Raw genomic sequence first — 23,008 nt, 5'->3', positions numbered from 1 at the left:
ATGGCCCAGGTGCTTGGGCCCTGCACCCCATGGGAGACCAGGAAAAGCACCTGGCTCCTGGCTCCTGCCATCGGATCAGCGCGGTGCGCCGGCCGCAGCGCGCCGGCCGCGGCGGCCATTGGAGGGTGAACCAACGGCAAAGGAAGACCTTTCTCTCTGTCTCTCTCTCTCTCACTGTCCACTCTGCCTGTCAAAAAAAAAAAAATAAATAAAATAAAAATAAAAAAAAAAAAAATCAGTAAGTGGCAGAGCCCAGAGCTGACCTTTCTGACCCAGAACCTTGCAAGTGACTCAAACTGCTTACTGTGGTTAATTTAGCAGAGAGGAAACAAATGCGAATCACTGAAAATCTGCATGATTCCATCTTGTCTCCTGGTTCCAAACTCACTTTAAGATGTTACAGGGCCTCAGAGGCACTTCACAGTTCTCAATGATCACTGCAATGATGATGCAGAACTTGCATTATAACGGAAAGATGATAGGCTTTGGGGCTCAGTTATTCTTTCAGCCAATAAAAACTGAAAACTTCCTCAATGCCAGATACTGTGCTCGGCACAGGAAAATAGTCCCCGCCTCCTGAACCTTAATAGGCATGGGTTCAACTCCTGATTCAGCCACTCACTAGAGAGGTTTAAAAAGAATCACAGTCATATTGGGCAGTTCACCTGAAATGGCTAACTGAATCACAATCTCACCTGTTCATACAACTTCTTCTCCACGGAAATCTTTAGCACAGCACAGGAAACTATTGTTTACAGAAAGTACTATTTACACCTACCTACTATTTATATCTATTTATATCTACCTACTAATCATCAGTTTTAGAAATTGACAAGTATATCAACCATGAAGAAACTGAGGTCTTCTTTAGAATGCAATTCTGACTTTACCTGGTCCGTCCACATTCGCATGCTTTCGTCATAAAGGCAGGACAGGGTGGACAGGGTCCAGGATGGCAGAGACTGAAAAAGAAGAAAGTTTCAAGGCAAAACTATACCAGGTATCCAAACCCAAACAAAGCTACCCAAAGCTGTGTTCTACTGCATAAACGGCAATAAATAAACCTATGCTTTAGTGTTTGTATAATGTTGATTAAACAGAAGTATCAACTATATTTTTAAATTAAAAAATACCAGTTATATTTGGATATAAAAAGATGAATGGCGGTAATGTAAGAAGCAAATGTACTGGAGACGGTTCACAGAAAGATCTGAGCTTAGACATGCATTATAGGTCAGAATTAGACCTCTGAAAAGAATGCTTCTTATAGGAGCTGTGTATGGCTCATAGAGACCAACAGGAAAAAAACTATAAAATGGAATTTGTATATTCAAATAAATACTGCTCTCTTTAAAGCATATACACTGGTAAAACACATACAGCTTCAGAAATACCTCTACTTCTAACATTTTGGGACCATCTACTATAACATTTTTTTGGGGAGGAGAAGCTGTCCCCAGTGATACTAAATCATAATCCTTTGGGAATTAAAAACCAAGCAGAGCCACACCTAATTTATCAGGTAAATAACTGAAGTTGCTCTGAAAAACAGATGTGCCTATAGTTTTTAGTTTTTTTATGTGACTCTTAAACCAGCTCTGGTAACTCATTTTCAAAAGTTCTTAATATTTAAAAAATTGGGCCGGCGCCACGGCTCACTAGGCTAATCCTCCGCCTTGCGGCGCCCGCACACCGGGTTCTAGTCCCAGTCGGGGCACCGGATTCTGTCCCGGTTGCCCCTCTTCCAGGCCAGCTCTCTGCTGTGGCCAGGGAAGTGCAGTGGAGGATGACCCAAGTGCTTGGGCCCTGCACCCCATGGGAGACCAGGATAAGTACCTGGCTCCTGCCATTGGATCAGCGCAGTGCGCCGACCGCAGCGCACCAGCTGCGGCGGCCATTGGAGGGTGAACCAACGGCAAAGGAAGACCTTTCTCTCTGTCTGTCTCTCTCTCACTGTCCACTCTGCCTGTCAAAAAAAAAAAAATTTTTTTTGACTTTCATTTTATTTGAAAGGCAGAGACGTGAAAGAGACATAGAGACAGAGAGCTTCCAATCACTAGCTCATTCCCCAATGTCTGCAACAGCCTTGGGTGGGCCAGACCAAAGCCAGCAGTCTGGAACTTAATGTGGTTCTCACAGAGGTACCTGAGCCATTATCTGCTGCCTCCCAGAGTGTGCATTAGCAAGAGGCTAGAATTGGAAGTGGAGCAGGGATTTGATCCCAGGCACTTCATTATGTAATAGGGCATCCTAATTAGTGTTTTAACTGCTGTGCCAAATGTCCACTTCCAGTAATTCTTAAATAAATAAAGTTTAAACACTGAAAACAACCCACAAACAAGGACCCTTAGGAGACATAAATTTAAGCTACATTTCAGATGATACTTCTCAACCCTTTCAAGTGAGCCAAATTTCATGGCTGTACATTTGGTAATTTCAGACCAGATAAATACTGGTCCCATGTGAGTGACTTCAGGTCATCTCAAATATCCCTGAAGCCTGGACCTAAACCTAGGGTTATTTTTTTTTTTTAACCATTAGGGCAGATTTGCAACTCCGGCTACATATCAGAAGCACCTGGAAAGCTTTAAAAACTATAAATGTTCCGATTCAACTGCTCTGGGGTGCAGACTGGGTGTTGCAAGCATTTTGGGAATGAATCAGGAGATGGAAGACCTCTTTCTCTATCAACTCGGCCTTATATATATAAATAAATATATCTTTTGAAAACTGCCTCATAAAAGGAGGAGTCTAGTCAGCAAATAAATCCCGAAGGAAGGACCTATGCCAGTGGTCAGAGGGAAGGATGGGCTGACAGCCTAGGAGATCAAGGCCATGCTGTTCAGTTGAGTCTGAAAGACTACTGATACTCTTGGCTGTTCCACTGCTGATCTAGTCTCCCACTAACGCACCTAGGAAGCAGTGAATGATGATCTAAGTACTTCAGCTACAGATACGCATGTGGGAGATCCAGATGGGAGTTCCTGGCTCCAGGCTTCAGCCTGGCCTAACTCTGGCTGTTGCAGTCATTTGAAAAGTGAACCACGAGATGGAAGATCTCTCTCTTTTTTTTAAGCATTACTTGTATTCTTTTTTTAAAAAAGATTTATTAATTTATTTGAAAGTCAGAGTTACACACGGAGAGATGCAGAGGCAGAGAGAGAGAGAGAGAGATGTTCCATCTGTTGGTTCACTCCCCAGTTGGCCCAATGGCTGGAGCTGTGCTGATCTGAAGCCAGGAGCCAGGAACTTCTTCTGGGTCTCCCATGAGGGTGCAGAGGCCCAAGGACCTAAGCCATCCTCCACTGCTTTCCCAGGCCACAGCAGAGAGCTGGATTGGAAGTGGAGCAGCTGGGTCTCGAACCGGTGCCCACACGGGATGCTGGCCATGCAGGCAGTGGCCTTACCTGCTATGCCACAGCACTGGCCTCGGAAGATCTCTCTCTCTCTCTCTCTCTATCTCTCTCTCTGTCACTCTGCCTTTCACATAAGTAAATAAGTATTCATATAAATAATATTCATGCAAGTAAATAAATAAATAAACCTTTAAAAAAACCATACAACTGCCTTCCAGACAGAGGTTATACTCTGCTCTTTCCAGCCTGGACAGCAGCAGAGGCTAAAATATCTGAGACACATCGGTGTAATATAGTGGGGGAGAAACACTGGCTTTGGAAATTTCAGCTCTATCATCATCTTCTAGCAATGTGACATTGGGCAAGATACTCGGCCTTTCTGAGCCTCATCTGTGAAGTGGAAATAAATACCTATACAAGTTCACATGTAAAGTTCCTGGTACAACCTTTACCCCAGCCTGTTACGTGCGAACCAGATATGTGTACTTAGAACCATCAGCAAAGCATGTCTACCAGGAATCCCCAGGGATCTAGAGTTCCAACTTACAGATTACAGGAATGTGGACAGTCCTGGCCAGGCTGTTTCCTTCTACAAACCTCACCACAACTATGCGGAATTTCATTTCTGCTCCATTCAGGATTCTTTACCTTGCCTAAAACACATCAGATCAGAGAGTCAATGGCAAAAACTTCAATCATATCCTTGATTTTAATCAAACAGTGCAGTTTAGCTAGAGAGCATGAAACTTCCGTGTGGCTTTCATTAGTTCAACAAATGCATTATCTCACACCCTAAAGTAAAAGGAGATGAATGTAATGCTACTCATCAAAAGCTTAACTGAGTATGATAAATCTTAAGATAAGCCTCTACAAATGTGCACTGGACTATTATGGAAGTACCTGTGGTAAGGATCAGAAAGAGGGAATAAGAGAAGATACTACAAACACATGGAGGAGGCAATAAGAGCTGGAAAGGCTATAAATCCTTTGTGTAGCAGTAACTCACCTAAAGCTACAAAGTAGGGATAAAATGGCTGTAATTTTATAATGAGTGTCATACTGCAAATCCTTTTTTTTTTTTTTTTTAAGATTTATTCAAAAGGCAGAGATACAGAGAAGGAGAGGGAGAAAGGGGGAGAGAGAGACAGAGAGAGATGAATCTTCCATCTGATGGTTCACTCCCCAAATTGCTGCAACGGCCAGGCCTATGCCAGGAGCCAGGTCTCCCATGTGGATGCAGGGGCCCAAGCTTTTCGGCCATCCTCCACTGCTTTCCCAGGCACATTAGCAGGGAGTTGGATTGAAGTGGAGCATCTGGACTTGAACTGCAGCCCATATGGGATGATAGCACTGCAGGTGGAAAAGGCCATTTGGTGTCAGAACTTGAGAATGAAGATCTAAAGAAAAGAAGGGGAGGGGCCAGCGCTGTAGCTCAGCAGGTTAAAGTACCAGCCTGCAGCGCCGGCATCCCATATGGGTGCCGGTTCAAGTTCCGGCTGCTCCACTTCTGATCCAGCTCTCTGCTATGGCCTGGGAAAGTAGCAGAAGGCGGCCCAAGTCCTTGCGCCCCTGTACCCATGTGGGAGTCCCTGAAGAAGCTCCTGGCTTTGGATCAGCCCAGCTCTGGCAGTTGTGGTCATTTTGGAGGAGTGAACCAATGGATGGAAGACTTCTCTCTCTCTCTGGCTCTACCTCTCTCTATAACTCTTTCAAATAAATAAAATAAATCTTAAAAAGAAAAGAATAGAAAAGGGAAAAACAATCTCCATAGTCAGTGAGTGAGTTCACCAAGGGATTGAATTCAGAAGATAAAAAATTAATGGCCAATGACTAACTCCTGGTGAAAGTAGCCAAAAAGGTTAAGAGTTTACAACTCAGCTCTAAATGTGGTCAGGAAGGATCACTGACGACTTCTGCATTCACGTTCAGTGAGACATTAAGGACAGAAGCAGAATGTCAATGGTTCAAGGAGGGAAACAAATGGTTAAGAAACAAAACGTGAAGAATCAACAACTAGATAGAGAAGGTCAGTCATTAAAAGACAGGAAGGGGATAAAAGGACATGCAGGAAATAGGTTAGCAGCAGGAATGAGCATCTGGATCACAGGAAGTTTTTTTCCTAATCCATAGGAAAACTGAGTTATTCAAAAACAGGAAATACTTGTATTCCACAAAGTGGGAGGATGTAAGGACAGAGTTTGTAATGCTGGTTTACAGAAAAGACCAACAACTTATTTCTTGGATAACAATAAGCATTACCTTTAATTCATGCTGCTCAAATCCGGACTACCAAAACTTGCAGCTGGGAATGAGAGGGAGCCCATGTCTATACCTGCCCCTACCACCTGGTCTGCTCTAGTCTCACAACTAAGACTGCCCCACTGCTCCGAAGCAGCATGAGCTTGGTTGGCAGGAAAAGATGGATGGCCCACCTCCAAAGAGTGTGCCCAAGAGCACAAAGGCCCATGAATCCAGCCGTGTGATGGACAACATGAGTACGATGGTGCCCAGCAAACCACCTCTCCTGGATTAGGAACTGGGGTACAGTGTTTGAAGTGAAAGAGACTCCAATCTATACAAACTTACCACAGAAACAAGTGTAGGTGTTGGGAACGTGTGCACAAACATTCTGACAGGCAGGGCACCTCCAACCACTCTGGCCATCTGTCAGCAAAAAATGGGAGTAAGTCAAATGAAAAAAAAAAAATTTTTTTTAAACAATGTAAGTTATAGGAAGCCAACATATTAAAGCAGTGGTAATAGTTTCAACACAAATATATCAGACATTTAAGAAACAAACTCAAAATACTGAATGCTTTGCTTAAATTCTGTATTTGGGCTTATACTTATAAGGACTTTCAGATACAATGAATCAAGCAAGTATTCATTTTGTTCTAGTATTCCTAATGTTAATATTATCTGAATCTTGCCTTGCAAAAAATAAGGACAGAATACTTCAGTATAGGCAGGAAAAATTTAGGTGTTTTGAACTAGAGAGCCATATTTCAGAAAACATATTAATAATAATAGTTGCATTATCCATGAATATGAGAACACTTTGGGGAAAAGCTACTACAATGAGCTACAGAGAATATCTGTAAAAGGCAAAACAACTTCGATATTCTTAGGATAAATTAAACAACTATTAGACAATTGTGTTCTATAAATTTCTAAGGCAAACCATCCAAGAAATGTTTCCTCTAGCTGCTACTTAGATAAAAGCTACAATTTTCCATAAAAGTGACTGATTTTTATCAGAACCTAAATCTATTTTAATATTGTCATGTTTAGCTGGTTTATGTAAGATCTACAACTTAATTCTAGTCATCTGATATGTGATTAAGGCAACATTCTCTCTCTGCAGATAAAGTACTTGAAAGGATTTCAACAGTATTTTTGATCCTAGGTTTAAAACCTGAATATACCAAATGGATGAAAATAACTACTCAGAAGAGAGAAATCACCTGCTTGAGATGCTGGAGACCTCGCCCATTTCTTTATGCAACTCAAATGAAAAACATGGTAGCAACTCTGACAACTCCACACTGGGGCTGTGACGCGAACCAACTCACAGCACACCATACACTCATATTTTTCTGTAGTTAGCTGTTCAATTAGAGAACCTGTTTAGAAAACAAAATAGAAAAAGATAAACTCAAACACAGAAACCCATACCTCACTTTGGTTAACCAAGGAGCAACAAGTCATTTAAGAACCCAGAGTCAGGCATTTGGTGTGGCACTTAATACACTGTATGGGAGGCCCACATCCCACACCAGGGTGCCCTGTTCACATCCTAACTCCTCCACTGCTGATTCAGCTCTGTGCTGATACACATCCTGGGAGGCAGAAGGTGATGACAAGTACTTGATCTCTGCCACCCACAAGGGAGACGGAGACTGGCCTCCTGGCTTAAGTTCTTGGCAGCTGCAGGAATTTGGGGGAATGAAACAGCAGATAAAGATCTCTCTCGATCTCTCTCTCTCTCTCTGCTTTTCAAATCAAATGAAAATAAATGGAAGGAGGAAGGAAGGAAAAGAAAGAGAAAAGAATCCCAACACAGATTTTAAGGGCTACCTGATTCTAAGAAGCCAAAGGCTAGTCTGTTTCATAACCTATTTCCCTGAAAGTTGCAGGTTTCGCTGAAGTTTTTGGAATAGTTCGCTCTTCTGCGCGCACTCTCTCTCTCGGGAAAGCCTGAAATAGACACCTTGTGTGGGTGATTAAAGGGAAATCCAGCCGGCGCCGCGGCTCACTAGGCTAATTCTCCGCCTAGCAGCACCGGCACACCGGGTTCTAGTCCCGGTTGGGGCGCCGGATTCTGTCCCGGTTGCCCCTCTTCCAGGCCAGCTCTCTGCTGTGGCCAGGGAGTGCAGTGGAGGATGGCCCAGGTGCTTGGGCCCTGCACCCCATGGGAGACCAGGAAAAGCACCTGGCTCCTGGCTCCTGCCATCGGATCAGTGCGGTGCGCCGGCCGCAGCGCGCTGGCCGCGGCGGCCATTGGAGGGTGAACCAATGGCAAAAGGAAGACCTTTCTCTCTGTCTCTCTCTCTCACTGTCCACTCTGCCTGTCAAAAAAAAAAAAAAGGGAAATCCACACACTTCAGAAAACAAATGAACACATCAAAAACTAAATTCTAACATTCAACCAAAGAAAAAAAGCCCAATATTAGAAATTTAGTTTAAAATACATCATCAAAGAAGAAATAATACAGAAAATGAATTTTTTAAAAAGATTTAGTTTTTTACTTGAAAGGCAGAATTACAGAGAGACAGAGGGAGACGCAGAGAGAGGTCTTCCATCTGCTAGTTCACTCCCCAAATGAACACAATAGCTGGAGCTGGGCCAGTCCAAAGCCAGGAGCCAGGAGCTTCTTCTGGATCTCCCATTTGGGTACAGGGGCCCAAGAACTTGGACCATCCTCTGCTGCTTTCCCAGGCACATTAGCAGGGAACTGGATCAGAAATACAGCAGCGTGGACTTGAACCGGCAAGCTGTGGCTTTTCCCACTATGCCACAGTGCCAGCCCCTGGGAACATTAAATATTAATGCACATCTATTTTATGGCATATTACAAAATAACTTAAAATAAGACATATAAAGATTTCTTAACGATTAGAAAAACATTACATCATAATAGGCAAAAGAAAGGATACAATTATTTGTATTGCATAATTTCACTACATAAAAATGGGCACTGAAAATTCTATAAGGAAAAAGGACAAAAGGTTAAATAAAGCTGATTATATCTGGGGGTAAGACTAAAAAAGCTAGGTCTGGGGCCGGCACTGTGGCGCGGCAGGTAAAGCCACCACCTATGGTGCTGGCATCCTATATGGGCACAGTTCATGTCCTGGCAGCTCTACTTCCGATCCAGCTCTCTGCTTTGGCCTAGGAAAGCAGCAGCAGATGGTCCAACTCCTTGGGCCCTGCACCCATGTGGGAGACCCAGAAGCAGCTCCTGGCTCCTGGCTTCAGATCAGCTCAGCTCCAGCTGTTATGACCATTTAGGGGGTGAACCAAAGGATAGAAGACCTCTCTCTCTCTCTGCCTCTCTGTAATTCTGCTTTCCAAATAAAATAAAATAAATCTTTAAAAAAAAAAAAAAAAAAAGCTTTAGAAGTCAGTGCAGCAGGCCGGCGCCGCAGCTCACTAGGCTAATCCTCCGCCTAGCGGCGCCGGCACACCAGGTTCTAGTCCCGGTCAGGGTGCCGGATTCTGTCCCGGTTGCCCCTCTTCCAGGCCAGCTCTCTGCTGTGGCCAGGGAGTGCAGTGGAGGATGGCCCAGGTGCTTGGGCCCTGCACCCCATGGGAGACCAGGAAAAGCACCGCGGCAACCACTGGAGGGTGAACCAACGGCAAAGGAAGACCTTCCTCTCTGTCTCTCTCTCTCTCACTGTCCACTCTGCCTGTCAAAAAAAAGAAGTCAGTGCAGCAGAGGTGGGTATGGGTATCTGGTGCAGTAGTTAAGATGTCTGCATTCCCCCATCAGACTTCCTGGGCTTGAGTCTCCACTCCCCATCTGATCTAGCTTCCTGCTAAGGTGCACCCTGGGAGACAGGGAGGTGAATATTAGTTGTGGAAAAGGCTTGGAGCAATCTTAGATGAAAATGGGAAGGAAAGCTGTCCAAGGACACAGAAGGGGAAACAGGCAGTGCTATAAGACAATGGAGGCTAGAGAACACTATTCAAAAACATTTACTGAGCAATTCTATATACCAGGTACTTTTTCAACAGTAAAGGCAGATACTGGGCAGAATAGGAATACATCTGCCCAAATGAAGCTTATTATGTAGTAAAGGAAGGCAGACAATAAACAAATAATGAAAAGATATAGGGGCCGGTGCTGTGGCAGAGCCTGCAGTGCTGACATCCCATATGGGCAGCGATTTGAGTCATGGCTGCTCCACTTCCAATCCAGCTCTCTGCTATGGCCTGGGAAAACAGTAGAAGATGGCCCAGATGCTTGGGCCCTGCAACAGCATGGGAAACCTGGAAGAGGCTCCTGGCTTAAGATTTCAGAGATGGGGCATCCCTAGGGCTATTTTCCTGGGGTTAGATATGGAATCAGAACAGAAGAGGTCACCACCCATATGATCAGAATAATAGCAGGTTTTCATTCTCAAACTAAAACACATGTAAAAATCACAGATACTTGTTAAAAAAATAAGATTGTTGGGCCCTTTGCTCATCTCTGTTTAGTTAAGTTTGTAGTGAGGCCCAAGAATTCATATTCTAACAAGTTCCTAGGTGTTACTGATGGCTGCTGGTCTGGAACTACATTTTGAGAACCACTAGGGTAGAGAAAAGATATAGGCGATATGCATCAATACACAAGGATTGGAGACGGGGGATTTGGAAAATGATGACAAGGGCAAGACATGGAAGGTGAGGTGTAGCTAAAAGGTGGAGTGGCACTAGCTTCAAATCCTCTCTTTTCATTCCAATCAAACTTCTATTTCCACCACTCACAGAAAACTTTTTAAAAAATATTTATTTGAGAGATAGAGTTACAGAAAGAGGAGAAAGAGAAAGAGGTCTTGCATCTGCTGGTTCACTCCCCAAATGGCTGCAATGGCCAGAGCTGGGCTCATCTGAAGCCAGGAGCCAGGAGCTTCCTCCAGGTCTTCCACATGGGTGCAGAGGCCCAAGCACTTTGGCCATTTTCCGCTGCTTTCCCAAGCCAATAGCAGAGAGCTAGATCAGAAGAAGGGCACCCAGGACATGAAGAAGTGCCCATTTGGAATGTTGGCATTGCAGATGGAGACCTAATCTACTACACACAGTACCAGCCCCAAAACGGCCTTTTTTTTTTTTTTTTAATTTTTGACAGGCAGAGTGGACAGTGAGAGAGACAAAGTTCTTCCTTTGCCGTTGGTTCACCTTCCAATGGCCGCCGCGCTGCGACCTGCGCACCACGCTGATCCGATGGCAGGAGCCAGGTACTTATCCCGGTCTCCCATGGGTGCAGGGCCCAAGGACTTGGGCCATCCTCCACTGCACTTCCCTGGCCACAGCAGAGAGCTGGCCTGGAAGAGGGGCAACCAGGACAGAATCCGGCGCCCCGACTGGGACTAGAACCCGGTGTGCCGGCGCCGCAAGGTGAAGGATTAGCCTAGTGAGCCGCGGTACTGGCTGAAACTGCTCTTTTTAAAACCAAAACCCTTCATAATGTCAAATTCACTTAGTCAACATGCAACTGTCATCTTCCTGGAGCTATCAGTAGCATTTGTCCCAAAAGATCATTCTCTTCTCCTTGAATTTTTGATTTGGAATTTGGAATACAGTTTACTTCTCTTTTTAAAAAAGATGTATTTATTTATTTGAGAGAGTTACAGAGAGGGAGAGAGACACAGTAAGAGAGAGATTTTTGAACTGTTGGTTCATCCCCCAAATGGCTGCAACAACTAGGGCTAGGCCAGGCTGAAGCCAGGAGCCAGGAACTTCATCCCAGTCTCCCAAATGGGTGAGAGGGGCCTAAGCACTTGGGCCATCTTCTGCTGCTTTCCTAGGTGCATTAGCAGGGAGCTGGATCAGAAGTCGAACAGCTGGGACACAAACTGGTGCCCACATCGCAGGTAGTGGCTTTACATGACAGGCCACAACACCGGCCCCAAACGTGGTTTACTTCTTAGGTCAATTACTACTCATTCTCCATCTCCTCTGTTGGATCCTCATCTTCCAACCTTGAAATTCTGAGCTCAGCACGAGTCAATCCTCAAACTTTTCTTCTCTAACTACACTCACACCTTTGTCTCCTCTAGTCCATGAACTACTCTCTTTATATTGATAATTCCCAAATTTAAATTTCTTGTACAGACCTCCCCCTCCAATGCCATTACTGTATATCTAACTCCCTACCTAACATGTCCATTTGGAAGTCTAATAGGCAACTCAAATTGAACTAAATCCTTAAAACAAAACAGAAATATTTGAAAGGCAGAGCATGAGAGAGAGAGAGAGAGAGAGAGAGACAGAACACATCCAAGAGAGACTGCTCAATCTTCCATCTGCTAGTTCACTCTCCAAATGGCTGAAAAACTGGGGCTGGGCCAAACTGAAGCCAGGAGCCAGGAACTCCACTGGGTCTACTTCCACAGCTTTCCCTGGCACACGAGCAGGGAGTTGGATCAGAGGTGGAGCAGCCAGGACTCAAAACAGGTGCTCCGGGCTGGCGCCGTGGCTCACTTGGTTAATCCTCTGCCTGTGGCACCAGCATCTCATATGGGCACTGGGTTCTAGTCCCGGTTGCTCCTTTTCCAGTCCAGCTCTCTGCTGTGGCCCGGGAGGGCAGTGGAGGATGGCCCAGGTGCTTGGGTCCCTACACTCGCGTGGGAGACCAGGAAGAAGCACCTGGCTCCTGGCTTCAGGTTGGCACAGCGCCGGCCGTGGCGGCCATTAGGGGAGTGAACCAATTAAAGGAAGACCTTTCTCTGTCTCTCTCTCTCTGTCTATAACTACCTGTCAAAACAAAACAAACAAACAAAAAAAACAGGTGCTCCAATATTGGATGCTGGCATCACAGGTGGTGGCTTAACCCAGCATGCCACACCAGTGCTCCCATCCTTAATTTCTCTCTCCTGTATCTAACATCCAATCTATCTGCAAATCTTTTCAGTTCACCTAAATATATCCACAGTTTAATCAATTCTTATCTTTTCCACCACTGCTGCCCCAGTCCAACTCTCTATCATCTTCTACCTGAATTACTGCAATAGCCTCCTAACTTGTCCCTTTGCTTCCTTAGCCTGAGTGATCATTTTAGAATATAAGATCAGGGACTGGCATTGTGGTATAGCAGACTAAGCCACTGCCTGCAATACCAGCATCCCACATGGGTACTGACTGGTGTCATGGCTGCTCTACTTCCAATCCTACTCCCTGCTAATGTGCCTGGGAAAGTAGCAGAAGATGGCCCAAGCACCTGGGCTCTAGCCACCCACACTGGAGACCTGGAAGAAGCTCCTGGCTTTGGCCTGGCTCAGCCCTGGCAGTTGCAGCCATTTGGGGTGTGAAGCAGCAGATGTAAAATCTGTCTGCCTTTTAAATAAATAATAAATCTTAAAAAAAAATAAAAGTACAATCATAGCTTCCAACAGCTTCTCTTCTTCCTCAGTATCAAGTCTAAAGGTTTCACACAATTTGATCCCTGCTATTTCTCTGACCTCCTCTCCCGCCCCCTTCTTTACTGTCAACAATGCGTATGAATTTGCTCTTCCCTCTGCCTGAAATGCTCTCTGCCAGAGCCACGTGTTGCACTCTGTACTTTATTCTGGACTCTGTTCAAACGTCTCCTCTCAAAGATATTAACTTATTTAAAATAACACTCCTGTTACTCTGTCCTTTTTACTGCTTTATTATTATTATTTTGAAAATTATTTATTTGAAAGTCAGAGGTAACGAGAGAGAGAGCAAGAGACAGAGAGATCTTCCATTGGATGGTTCACTCCCCAAATGGTCAAAATTGCCAGGGCTGGGCCAGTCTGAAGCCAGAATCAAGGAATTCCATCTGGGTCAGGGAACCACTGCTCTCCAGGGTGTACTAGCAGGAAGCTGAATTGCAAGCGGAGCAGCTGGGACTCAAACAGGCACCCATTCAGAATGCTGGCATCATAGGCAGTGGCTTTATCTGCTATGCCACAATGCCAGCTCCAGGGCCGGCGCCGCGGCTCACTAGGCTAATCCTCCACCTTGTGGCGCTCGCACACCGGGTTCTAGTCCCGGTCAGGGCGCCGGATTCTGTCCCGGTTGCCTCTCTTCCAGGCCAGCTCTCTGCTGTGGCCAGGGAGTGCAGTGGAGGATGGCCCAGGTGCTTGGGCCCTGCACCCCATGGGAGACCTGGAGAAGTACCTGGCTCCTGACTGCGGATCAGCACGGTGCGCCAGCCGCAGCGGCCATTGTGGGGGTGAACCAACGGTAAAAGGAAGACCTTTCTCTCTGTCTCTCTCTCTCACTGTCCACTCTGCCTGTCCCCCCCCCAAAAAAAAAAAAAAAAAAAGCCAGCTCCAGCTTTGCTTTTTTTTTTTTTTTACAGGCAAAGTTAGACAGTGAGAGAGAGAGAGACAGAGAGAAAGGTCCTCCTTCCATTGGTTCACCCTCCAAATGGCCGCCACAGCCGGCACTGTGCCGATCTGAAGCCAGGAACCAGGCCCTTCCTCCTGGTCTCCCATGCGGGTGCAGGGACCCAAGCACTTGGGCCATCCTCCACTGCCTTCCCGGGCCACAGCAGAGAGCTGGACTGAAGGAGGAGCAACCGGGACAGAATCCGGTGCCCCAACCGGCACTGGAACCCGGGGTGCCGGCGCCGCAGGCGGAGGATTAGCCAAGTGAGCCGTGGTGCTGGCCAACCCTTTACCTTGAACCCTTAACCTGACATATGATATTTAAGTATTTTCTGCCTGTCTTCCCCATCAGAATGTAAATGTCATCAGTATTCCCTGTAACCAGAATAGTACTTGACACACAGTATTTACTTATTAAATGAGTGATGTTTTCTCAAGAATAATATGGATGATGTGAACATAAGGCCCCATGAGATTTGTTGGGTAGAATTCTAAGATGGCTTCCTAGACTTCCAGCTCCCTGATGTGTACGCCCTGCATAATCTCCTCCCCCTTAGTATGGATGGCCCTGACCTTTGTCAGGGGAGCCTGTTAAAAAGAGCCTAGAGATCAGTAAACAGAAGTCAGAGATTTGAAACTGCTGCAGATGATTTCCTATAGGCTTCAAAGAGACCAAATGCCATGTTGTAGAGGGCACCACTCAGCAGAAAACTAAGGGTGGCCTCTAGGAGCTGGGAGTGACTTCCTTGCCAACAGCCACCAAGAACACGGGGACCTCGGCTGGAAGGAACTAATCTCTACCAGCAACCGGTGGGCATAAAAGAGGACTCTGAGCCTCAGGTGACAGCATATTCCTGGACAAGTTTCAGCCCTGTGAGACCTTGAACATAGAACTCAACTAACCCATACCCAGATTCTTGACCCACAACAAAACTGTGACAAAATAAATGTATGCAGTCTTTATGAAGCTATAGGACACCATTAGCCAGCGTTAAGTATTCAAAAATAACTGGTATAACACTGCCTGCTTTGCATGTGAGCTCAAGCCCCAAGGACTGCCTGTGAAGCAAACAAGCAGAACTACAAACCAGTATCAAAGCAGAACCCTGGACAGGAGGTGGCTTCAGGAACTGGGCTGTCCCTCACATTAACTGGAAGGAGACCAAGATGGTAAGAGCAGCAGAATGATGCTAGCCTTAATGAAACTACACTCGGGAAAATGAGAAATGTCGCCAGCGCCGTGGCTCACTAGGCTAATCCTCCACCTAGCGGCGCCGGCACACCAGGTTCTAGTCCCGGTCGGGGCGCTGGATTCTTTCCCAGTTGCCCCTCTTCCAGGCCAGCTCTCTGCTGTGGCCCAGGAAGGCAGTGGAGGATGGCTCAAGCGCTAGGGCCCTGCACCCCATGGGAGACCAGGAGAAGCACCTGGCTCCTGCCTTTTGATCAGCGCGGTGCGCTGGCTGCAGCGCGCCAGCCGTGGCGGCCATTGGAGGGTGAACCAACGGCAACAGGAAGACCTTTCTCTCTGTCTCTCTCTCTCTCACTATCCACTCTGCCTGTCAAAAAAAAAAAAAAAAAAAAAAAATTATTGTATAGGGGCCGGCGCTGTGACGTGGGTGCAGGGTCCCAAGGACGTGGGCCATCTTCCACTGCTCTCTCAGGCCATAGCAGAGAGCTGGACCAGAAGTGGAGCAGCCGGGACTTGAACCAGCACCCATGTAGGATGCTGGCACTTCAGGTGGCAGCTTTACCCACGCCACAGCGCCGGCCCCAAATAAATCTTTAAATAAAATAAAATGGTATCATGGTTGTATATATCCTAAACAGTCTTATACTTCACATCATCTTTACATTACTTATAATACCTAAAACAATATAAATGCTATATAGCTTCTATATTGTTTTGTATAGGGAATAGTGACAAGAAAAAAATGTACATGTTCAGTACAAATGCAATTCTTTTCCAGAATATTTTTAATCCACGGCTGAATCTACAGATGCACAACAGCAGATGCAGAATGCTGGCTGGATAGAGAGGTGATGAAATCTTGGGGAGGGGAGCAATGGGTGGTGGCAGAACTCAGGCAGATGATAAGACAGAGACTTTTCACTGTACCTTTTTATACTTTCCAGTTTCTAAACTGTGTGTATATATTACCTATTTTAAATTTAAAATAAAAAGAAATTCATCCATCTAGATCAGTTTACCTGTATGTGTTTCCACATTCTTCAGCACATGGTTCTGTTTGCCTCTGGAGAAAGGAGATCCTATTTGAGGATCCTGCCTCCGAATAGTGCATTTCTCTTGGTCAGCCCTTCTGGAAGACTTGTTGACAACTGCCAAATTCCCACTGTCACAGGCGGACTTTGTTGGTCTTTCACTGAGACTGTCCTTTGGAACACAGACCATGCTGTTTCTGGGCCCTGTACTAGTATGTCGCTGGCCGTCCTGTTTCGGTGGATTCCTGCCTGGTCGTGGCCTGGCCCCCTCTACTTCCCAGGGAGGCCTTTTCTGTGGGTATCTTCTCTGCTCATTTCGTTTGGCCCCACACCCATCTAGCACTCCTTTTCTAGATGATGCATCCGAAGAGTCAAGGTGGAAAATCACCACAGGCTTCGTATTTTCAGATCCAGCCTCCTCAGGTTTTGGAGTTATTCTGTTGCCCCATTCACATTTCAGTTTGCCCTTGACTTTTGGTCCTTTGCCATAGCTGTATAAAGATTGTGTTGCCTTTTTGGGCTTCGCTCCCCTGGGATCTGCACCAACAACTTCCTTCTCACTCTCAGAAGGGCTGTGCTCTATGGGGTTTGTCCCGCTCTCCAATCTAGCCAGGCTTTCTAAGTTAATTACATCTGAGGTCTGTTCAATGAGATTCTGTGCTTTCTTGACTCTTATGTGGTGCTTTTCACTCCTCAATTTGTGCCAAGGTTGACTCTGAAGGCCATGGTTCTTGGATGATTTATTAGAAGCAGAGGACTGGAAAGAAGTCTGTTGACTCTTGGGTTTGCTTCCTAGAGGATGATAACTGTGCTGAACAGCAGAGATATCATCATAAGGGAGTTGCCTGGCAAGGTGACAGGGAGGTGGTGAACTGTAATTTCTTCTACCACTTCTACTAGAGTCTAGTCTCCTTTGAGTCCCACAACTTAGACCAGAATTTTTTCTCTCCTGAGGAATGAACTCAGCAGCATCTGTATTGAATTTAAAAGTACCTAGGATATAAGAAATAAACATATCAGTAAAAAATTAATCATACATGAAGCCCATGAAAACTAAAAATCATATCTACAAGCTATTTTCCTGCAGACTGTATAAAACAGGCTCTTAGTAAGACCTTTAGCTCACTGAGAAGGTAATGGGTTCAGTGTGCTTGTGGAGGACTGACCAGGAGCCATGCCAATAGCCACTGACAGCTAAGAGTTTCTGAGCAAAAATCATGTGTGATATCAGGTATTATGTTTACGTGTATTTATTTTGGAAAAAAAAAGAAACAAAATCTTAAGGTTAACTAACAGTTCAGGGAAGAGATATCTTCACATTCCACATGGTCTTTCAAAACTCTAAAGCAGCATTGTGTAATGCCAAGCAAGCAGGCTTTTCAGTAAGCTAAAATGGGTTTAAAGTCTGGCTCTCCGGCTTACATGTGAGCTCACAGGTATCATTTGACTGCCGCCAGCCTTGGTTTTTTCATCAGTGACAACAGGTAACAATACTTTTTTTCAAAAGGTAAATGTGGAACTCATTAAAATTTGATGTAGACAGTAATATACTCAGCACTGTAAGTATATCAGTGGCTATCTCTTCCTCCAGGAATACATTTTGGGTTTTCCATATATAACTTCACTAATACTGATGTAGAATCCCAAAGTCTCAAAAAAAGCACACTCCCCTTCAATTCCACTCATTTTTCCCTAAGATGCCTCAACTGAGTCCCTGAAGCCCAAAGACAAAAATGACTTGCCTAAGAACACAAACTAGTTAGTAATAAAGTCAGAACTATGTATGTCATGTAGAATATATTATGAACTGGGGCCAGCGCTGTGGCACAGTGGGTTGAGGCCCTGGCCTTGGGGTGCCGGCATCCCATATGGGCGCTGGTTCTAGTCCTGGCTGCTCCTTTTCCAATCCAGCTCTCTGCTGTGGCCTGGGAAAGCAGTGGAAGATGGCCCAAGTGCTTGGGCCCCTGCACCACTGTGGGAGACTCAGAAGAAGCTCCTGGCTCTGGATCGGCACAGCTCCGTCCACTGACATAATTTAGGGAATGAATCAGCGGAAGGAAGACCTTTCTCTCTGTCTCCCCCTCTCACTGTCTCTCTCAAATAAATAAAATCTTTAAAAAAAAAAAAAAAAAAAAAAGAATATATTATGAATCCATAGGACTTGGAAGGCACGGAATAAGTCCCAGCTCATCATTTATTGTGACTTCATGGAAGTTATTTAGCTCAAGATTTCTCATAAGTAATGGGATTGTAACGATACCTACATCAAAGAGTTGCTGCGAAGAATAAAGTTAAGTGGTTAAAACTGTCCTTTATGATTGCTGTTAAGACCACAGACTATGTGAAACACACAGACTCAAGCACAGGTAGGTACAGTGCACAGCCTTAAGGTCTAACGTATATTTGGTGCCTGGTTTGTGACAGTTACTATCCCAACCACTTCAGTGTTATCTCATTTTATCTTGACTTTCCTGATTAGAAAACCATGCCACAGAGAAAGTAACATGCCCAAGGCCACAGAGTTCCTTCAAGGCAGACTCCTCAAGATTCCAAATCAGGATGTGTGGCACTAGAGACCATGCTCCTACACTACGATACACTGACAGGTTGGGAAGTGAGTACCATAAAAACATACAGAGAAGAACTGAAGGAGATCCAAAAGGTCATGAGCGTAAATGCTTATTCAATCCAGGATGTGTCCTGAAAGCTTTCACAGACAGAATTCTGGGAGTAGCGGGGCTCAAAAAATGGCAAGAGATTAGACAAACTCAGAAGGCAGTAGTGGTGTCCTGAAAACATAATAGAGAACTCAAAGGTGGAAATGGGTCAACTGAACCAAACCAAAAGGTATTGGTTAGTTCTTTCCTGCTTAAAGAAACAAGGCAGAAATGAGGCCAGTACCTGTCGGGAGTGGCCTGGAAAAGGGTGTTTCATGTTGAGCAGTAATGAATTACTCCTATTCAAATATATGTTCCACCAGAAATGACGTAATGGGCAAAGTCCTTAGAAAGACCCTTAAGAGACATGAGGAAGGGCAAAAGGACACATCAATCAGGAAATCGGACCATGGTAAAGCTCAGAGACACTCTTTTCCTTCACTATTTTAAGTAGCTATAAGTCATCTGGTAAACAGATATATCATCACCAAGGCATGGTTATAAAACAGACAAGTGATACTCTGGATCCAAGCTAACACAGCAGCACAGCAGGTGTCCAACAGGTGACTGGGGCAGAATAGGGGACAACCAGCTGTAGACTATAAAGTTCAGAGACAAAACTAGTATTGCATAGACTCACTGGGGAGAAAGATACTCTCTGGACTGAGCTGCTGTTTGGTGGGGAATGCGGATTTGGGCTAGAGATGACGCTAAAAAAACATGTAATTGGAACTAAAGAAAAATAAATGAAGGCACTTGCAAAGGAGTGGGGAGGTCTTTAGACTATCAACTCAGTAATACCATTATGGGGTAATGCAATGACCCCGTGATAACCTGGACGCAACCCCAGGGGCCAACCTTTTGACTCACAACTGGCCCCTACCCAATTCTGCTTCAAACACTGAAGGGTACGGACACGGATGAGAAGTGAGCCTGGGGGACGGAAAATCAATGGCCCCAATCCAGAGGCTTGGTGAAGGGCTGGGTGCGAGGAACAATGTAACACCAGCCAAACCGACTTATGCCCAAGTGAGGATTAGGGCACAACAATGCAGTGAGTGTTCCAACTTTCTACACTAAGGTCCCCAATATTAAATGCATTTTACTGGCCACCTCATACACACTTTTATGGTCTTGGTGCCCCAAATAGCTGGCTGGTAGAACTAAGACTCAAACCAACAAACGTTTCCAACCCCATGCTGGAAACTGCTGGTCTGTTTGTCAGAAACAGTTGGCTCATGAAATAAAATCACCGTAGTGGGTTGTGACAAGCACTTTTTAAAAAACAAATAGAAAACAGAGTATACTGCGGATAGTAAAGGAAACCTTTGCTTCCTGAAACTTTTGGCTCACTTTTATAGTTACGTGAAGTGTGCACTGAGGCGGTGATGCAAAATGCTTTTTTGATTGCTGTCCAATAAATGTTCGGAAACGGCTGAGACACAGTTCACCCTATGGATGTTCTACTAACAGTTAACATCTGCTAACATCTGTCTCTACATGCAGAGGCAATTCCAGGAGGGGAAATGAGCTAAGTTATGGAACAGGGACAGTACAGGGCGGGCGCCTTCACAGGAATTAACCTATTGACTCTCAGCTGACGGAGGAGGAAACTTGGACTCGGGCACACAGAGTTTCTGGCAGGCTGAGATTTTTAACTACTGGAGTTCGGCTTGCGCCCGCGCCACCACTCTAGGAGATGAACACACCCTAAGAACGCGTGCAAACCCGCTAGGCGTCTAGAGCCCGCCACCGGCACGGGCGCGGGCTCCACTGACGCCCGCCCCCGGAGCTCGGGGCGAGGCTGCCCCAGCAGGCCAGAATGCGCCCTGTGGCAGGGCGGGACACTCATATGGACTCACTGGGCGCCAGGATAGGCCGCCTTTGCTCGGAAACCCAGTTACTGGGCTTCACCAGCCAGTCGAAGATGGTGGAGCTCGCCATACGCAGGACGCGCGTGGCTTGGCCCTTCCGAGCCACTATCCCTAACCCCACCACGCGCCACTCTCGCGATATGACTAGCTGGAGCCCTAGGACTTCGTCACTGACCCAATTTCCGCTCCCTGAGAGGGACCCCAGACCCGCGTGGGCCAGGACAGTACCTGAGACAGGAGGCGCCTCCGCCATCCCGTGCCGCAGCACCTAAGCCAGCCCTGCAGCCAGGCGAGCGCTGTCACCCGGTCACGTGGCAGGGACTTCCGGCTCCGCGAGAACTTTCGCATCTGCGCGCCAGGTAGGCGGCCGCGGAAGTTGCGCGGCCAACTCTACGGCGCACACATGACGTCAGAGAAACGCGCCAAGCGCTGGGCGGAAAGAGACTGGTAGCTGGAGGTAGATCAAGGTTCAGGAAAGGCGGGACGGGGTCCGGGGTTTGCGCAATCGAATTGTTTTTATTTTAGAAAGAAAAGAAACAGGCGTTGTGCTCGCCTGTTGCCCTGACCTTTTGCCTTGTCATCTAGCTAACTTCAAGTGATTACAGGAGTCAGCTCATACGTCACCTTGTTCGTAGATTAGGGTTGGCGTTAAAAAAAAAAAGCAGTCAGTGGGAAATCTAGGAGGAAAGCCCGCAAAACAAATTATAAAGGACTGATATACAAAGAGCTCTTACAAATTAGAAAATTATAAGATCCGTATTAAAAATGGTAAACAACTTGAGCAAATGGCAATAAAACAAATATAGACAGACGTGGGAAAAATTTGGAGTCACAAATAATTTTTTAAATGTCATTTAATTGAAAGGCAGAAAACAGCGACCCAAATCTTCCCATCCAATGGTTCACTCTCCAAATACTGACACAGCCGGGACCGGAACTGGCTGAAGCCAGGGGCCAGGAACTCATTCCAATTCAGGTCTCCCACATAGTGGCAGGAACCCAACTAACTTGAATCCTCATCGCTGCCTCCCAAGATCTGCATTAGCAGGAAGCTGGAATCAGGAACCAGAACCAGGGATCAAACCCAGGTAGTCTCTTGTGGGATATAGATAACTGCTGCTTTAAACACTAGGCGAAATGCCTGCCCATAAATCTCATCTTTATATGCTCTCCAGCATCAGGTTTTTTGTTTGTTTTTAATAACACAAAATAGACTAATAAATGCCTGATTCTCTGGACTACATTAAGTCCATCCAACAGAGTATCCTAACCTGAACTGTTCACTGGAGTTCTTTAGGAATGCTTCATTATGTTTAAAAAACTGACTCTGACTCAGGGCTTGTTTGTTTCTACAGCCTGGTCGGGGTGCCAGATTCTGTCCCAGTTACCCCTCGGTTACCCCTCTTCCAGTCCAAGGCTTGGGGATTAGGCCAATAGGCATTTATAATTGACATTTATAATTGACACTAAATCATTCCTAGGAACCCAAACTTGACCTCAACTCTCTACTTAAACCCAGAAATCCAATGTGTGGCAAGAGCATTGGATTAATTCTCATCAATAGAAAACCAGGACTCCATCCAGGTCCCCCATGTGGGTTACAGGGACCCAGTACTTCAGCCATCATTGCTATCTGCCAGGGTGCACATCGGCAGGAAGCAGGAATCAGAAGTGGACCCAGAACTTGAATCCAGGCACTCTGATAGGGATAGAGATGTTCCAAGCAGTGACTTAGCGTGTCAGATGCACAGCCCTCAGGCATAGTTTCGTCAGAACTATACTATACCATGACATTGCATTACATATATTTTCATGGGACCAGCGCAGCTGTGGTGCAGTGGGCTAAAGCCTCCACCTGCAGCACCAGCGTCCATATGGTTCAAATCCCGGCTACTCCTCTTTCTATCCTGGGAAAGCAGTAGAAGATGGCCCCTTGCACACGTGTGGGAGACCTGGAAGAAGCTCCTGGCTCCTACCTTTGGATTGGCCCAACTCTGGCGGTTTCAGCCATTTGGGGGGAGTGAACCAGCAGGTGGAAGACCTATCTCTCTGTCTCTCCCTCTCACTCTGCATCTCAAATAAATAATAATCTTTTAAAAAAAAGTTGTGGTCAACTGTCATTGTTGGTCCTACTTCCTTTAAAAAATAAATAAATATATTTTCATTTATTTATTTATTTATTTACACAGAAAGACAGAGCTCTCATCTATAGGTCCACTCCATAAATGGCTGTAATGGCCAGGGTTGAAACTGGAGCTGGATCCAGGAGCTGAGAACTCAATCCAGTCTCCCACCTGGATGGCAGGGAGCAAGCCACTTGAGCCATCACCTACTGCTT

The 23,008-nt window shown here is 45.8% G+C and overlaps 1 protein-coding gene across 2 annotated transcripts in view; it reads right to left on the bottom strand.

Annotated features, from left to right (window-relative positions):
- Nucleotides 1-21,062, bottom strand: part of NFX1 (nuclear transcription factor, X-box binding 1) — a 69,029-nt gene extending 47,967 nt beyond the window's left edge. Inside the window, exons 1-6 of one of the 2 annotated variants that reach the window (XM_070053311.1) lie at nucleotides 20,899-21,062; nucleotides 16,128-17,132; nucleotides 6,821-6,979; nucleotides 5,943-6,020; nucleotides 3,904-4,009; nucleotides 891-962 (exon numbers count right to left, since the gene is read on the bottom strand). In XM_070053311.1, the coding sequence (XP_069909412.1) occupies nucleotides 891-962; nucleotides 3,904-4,009; nucleotides 5,943-6,020; nucleotides 6,821-6,979; nucleotides 16,128-17,132; nucleotides 20,899-20,923 (1,445 nt within the window). In that variant the 5' untranslated portion in view covers nucleotides 20,924-21,062. The remainder of the gene's footprint in view (nucleotides 1-890; nucleotides 963-3,903; nucleotides 4,010-5,942; nucleotides 6,021-6,820; nucleotides 6,980-16,127; nucleotides 17,133-20,898) is intronic. The other variant, XM_070053310.1, reaches the window with a different exon arrangement.
- Between the last annotated feature and the right edge of the window lie 1,946 nt (nucleotides 21,063-23,008).

This window comes from Oryctolagus cuniculus, chromosome 1 (genome assembly GCF_964237555.1).
Source record: "Oryctolagus cuniculus chromosome 1, mOryCun1.1, whole genome shotgun sequence".
Taxonomy (NCBI): domain Eukaryota; kingdom Metazoa; phylum Chordata; class Mammalia; order Lagomorpha; family Leporidae; genus Oryctolagus; species Oryctolagus cuniculus.
This window is presented reverse-complemented; position numbering and strand designations above follow the sequence as displayed.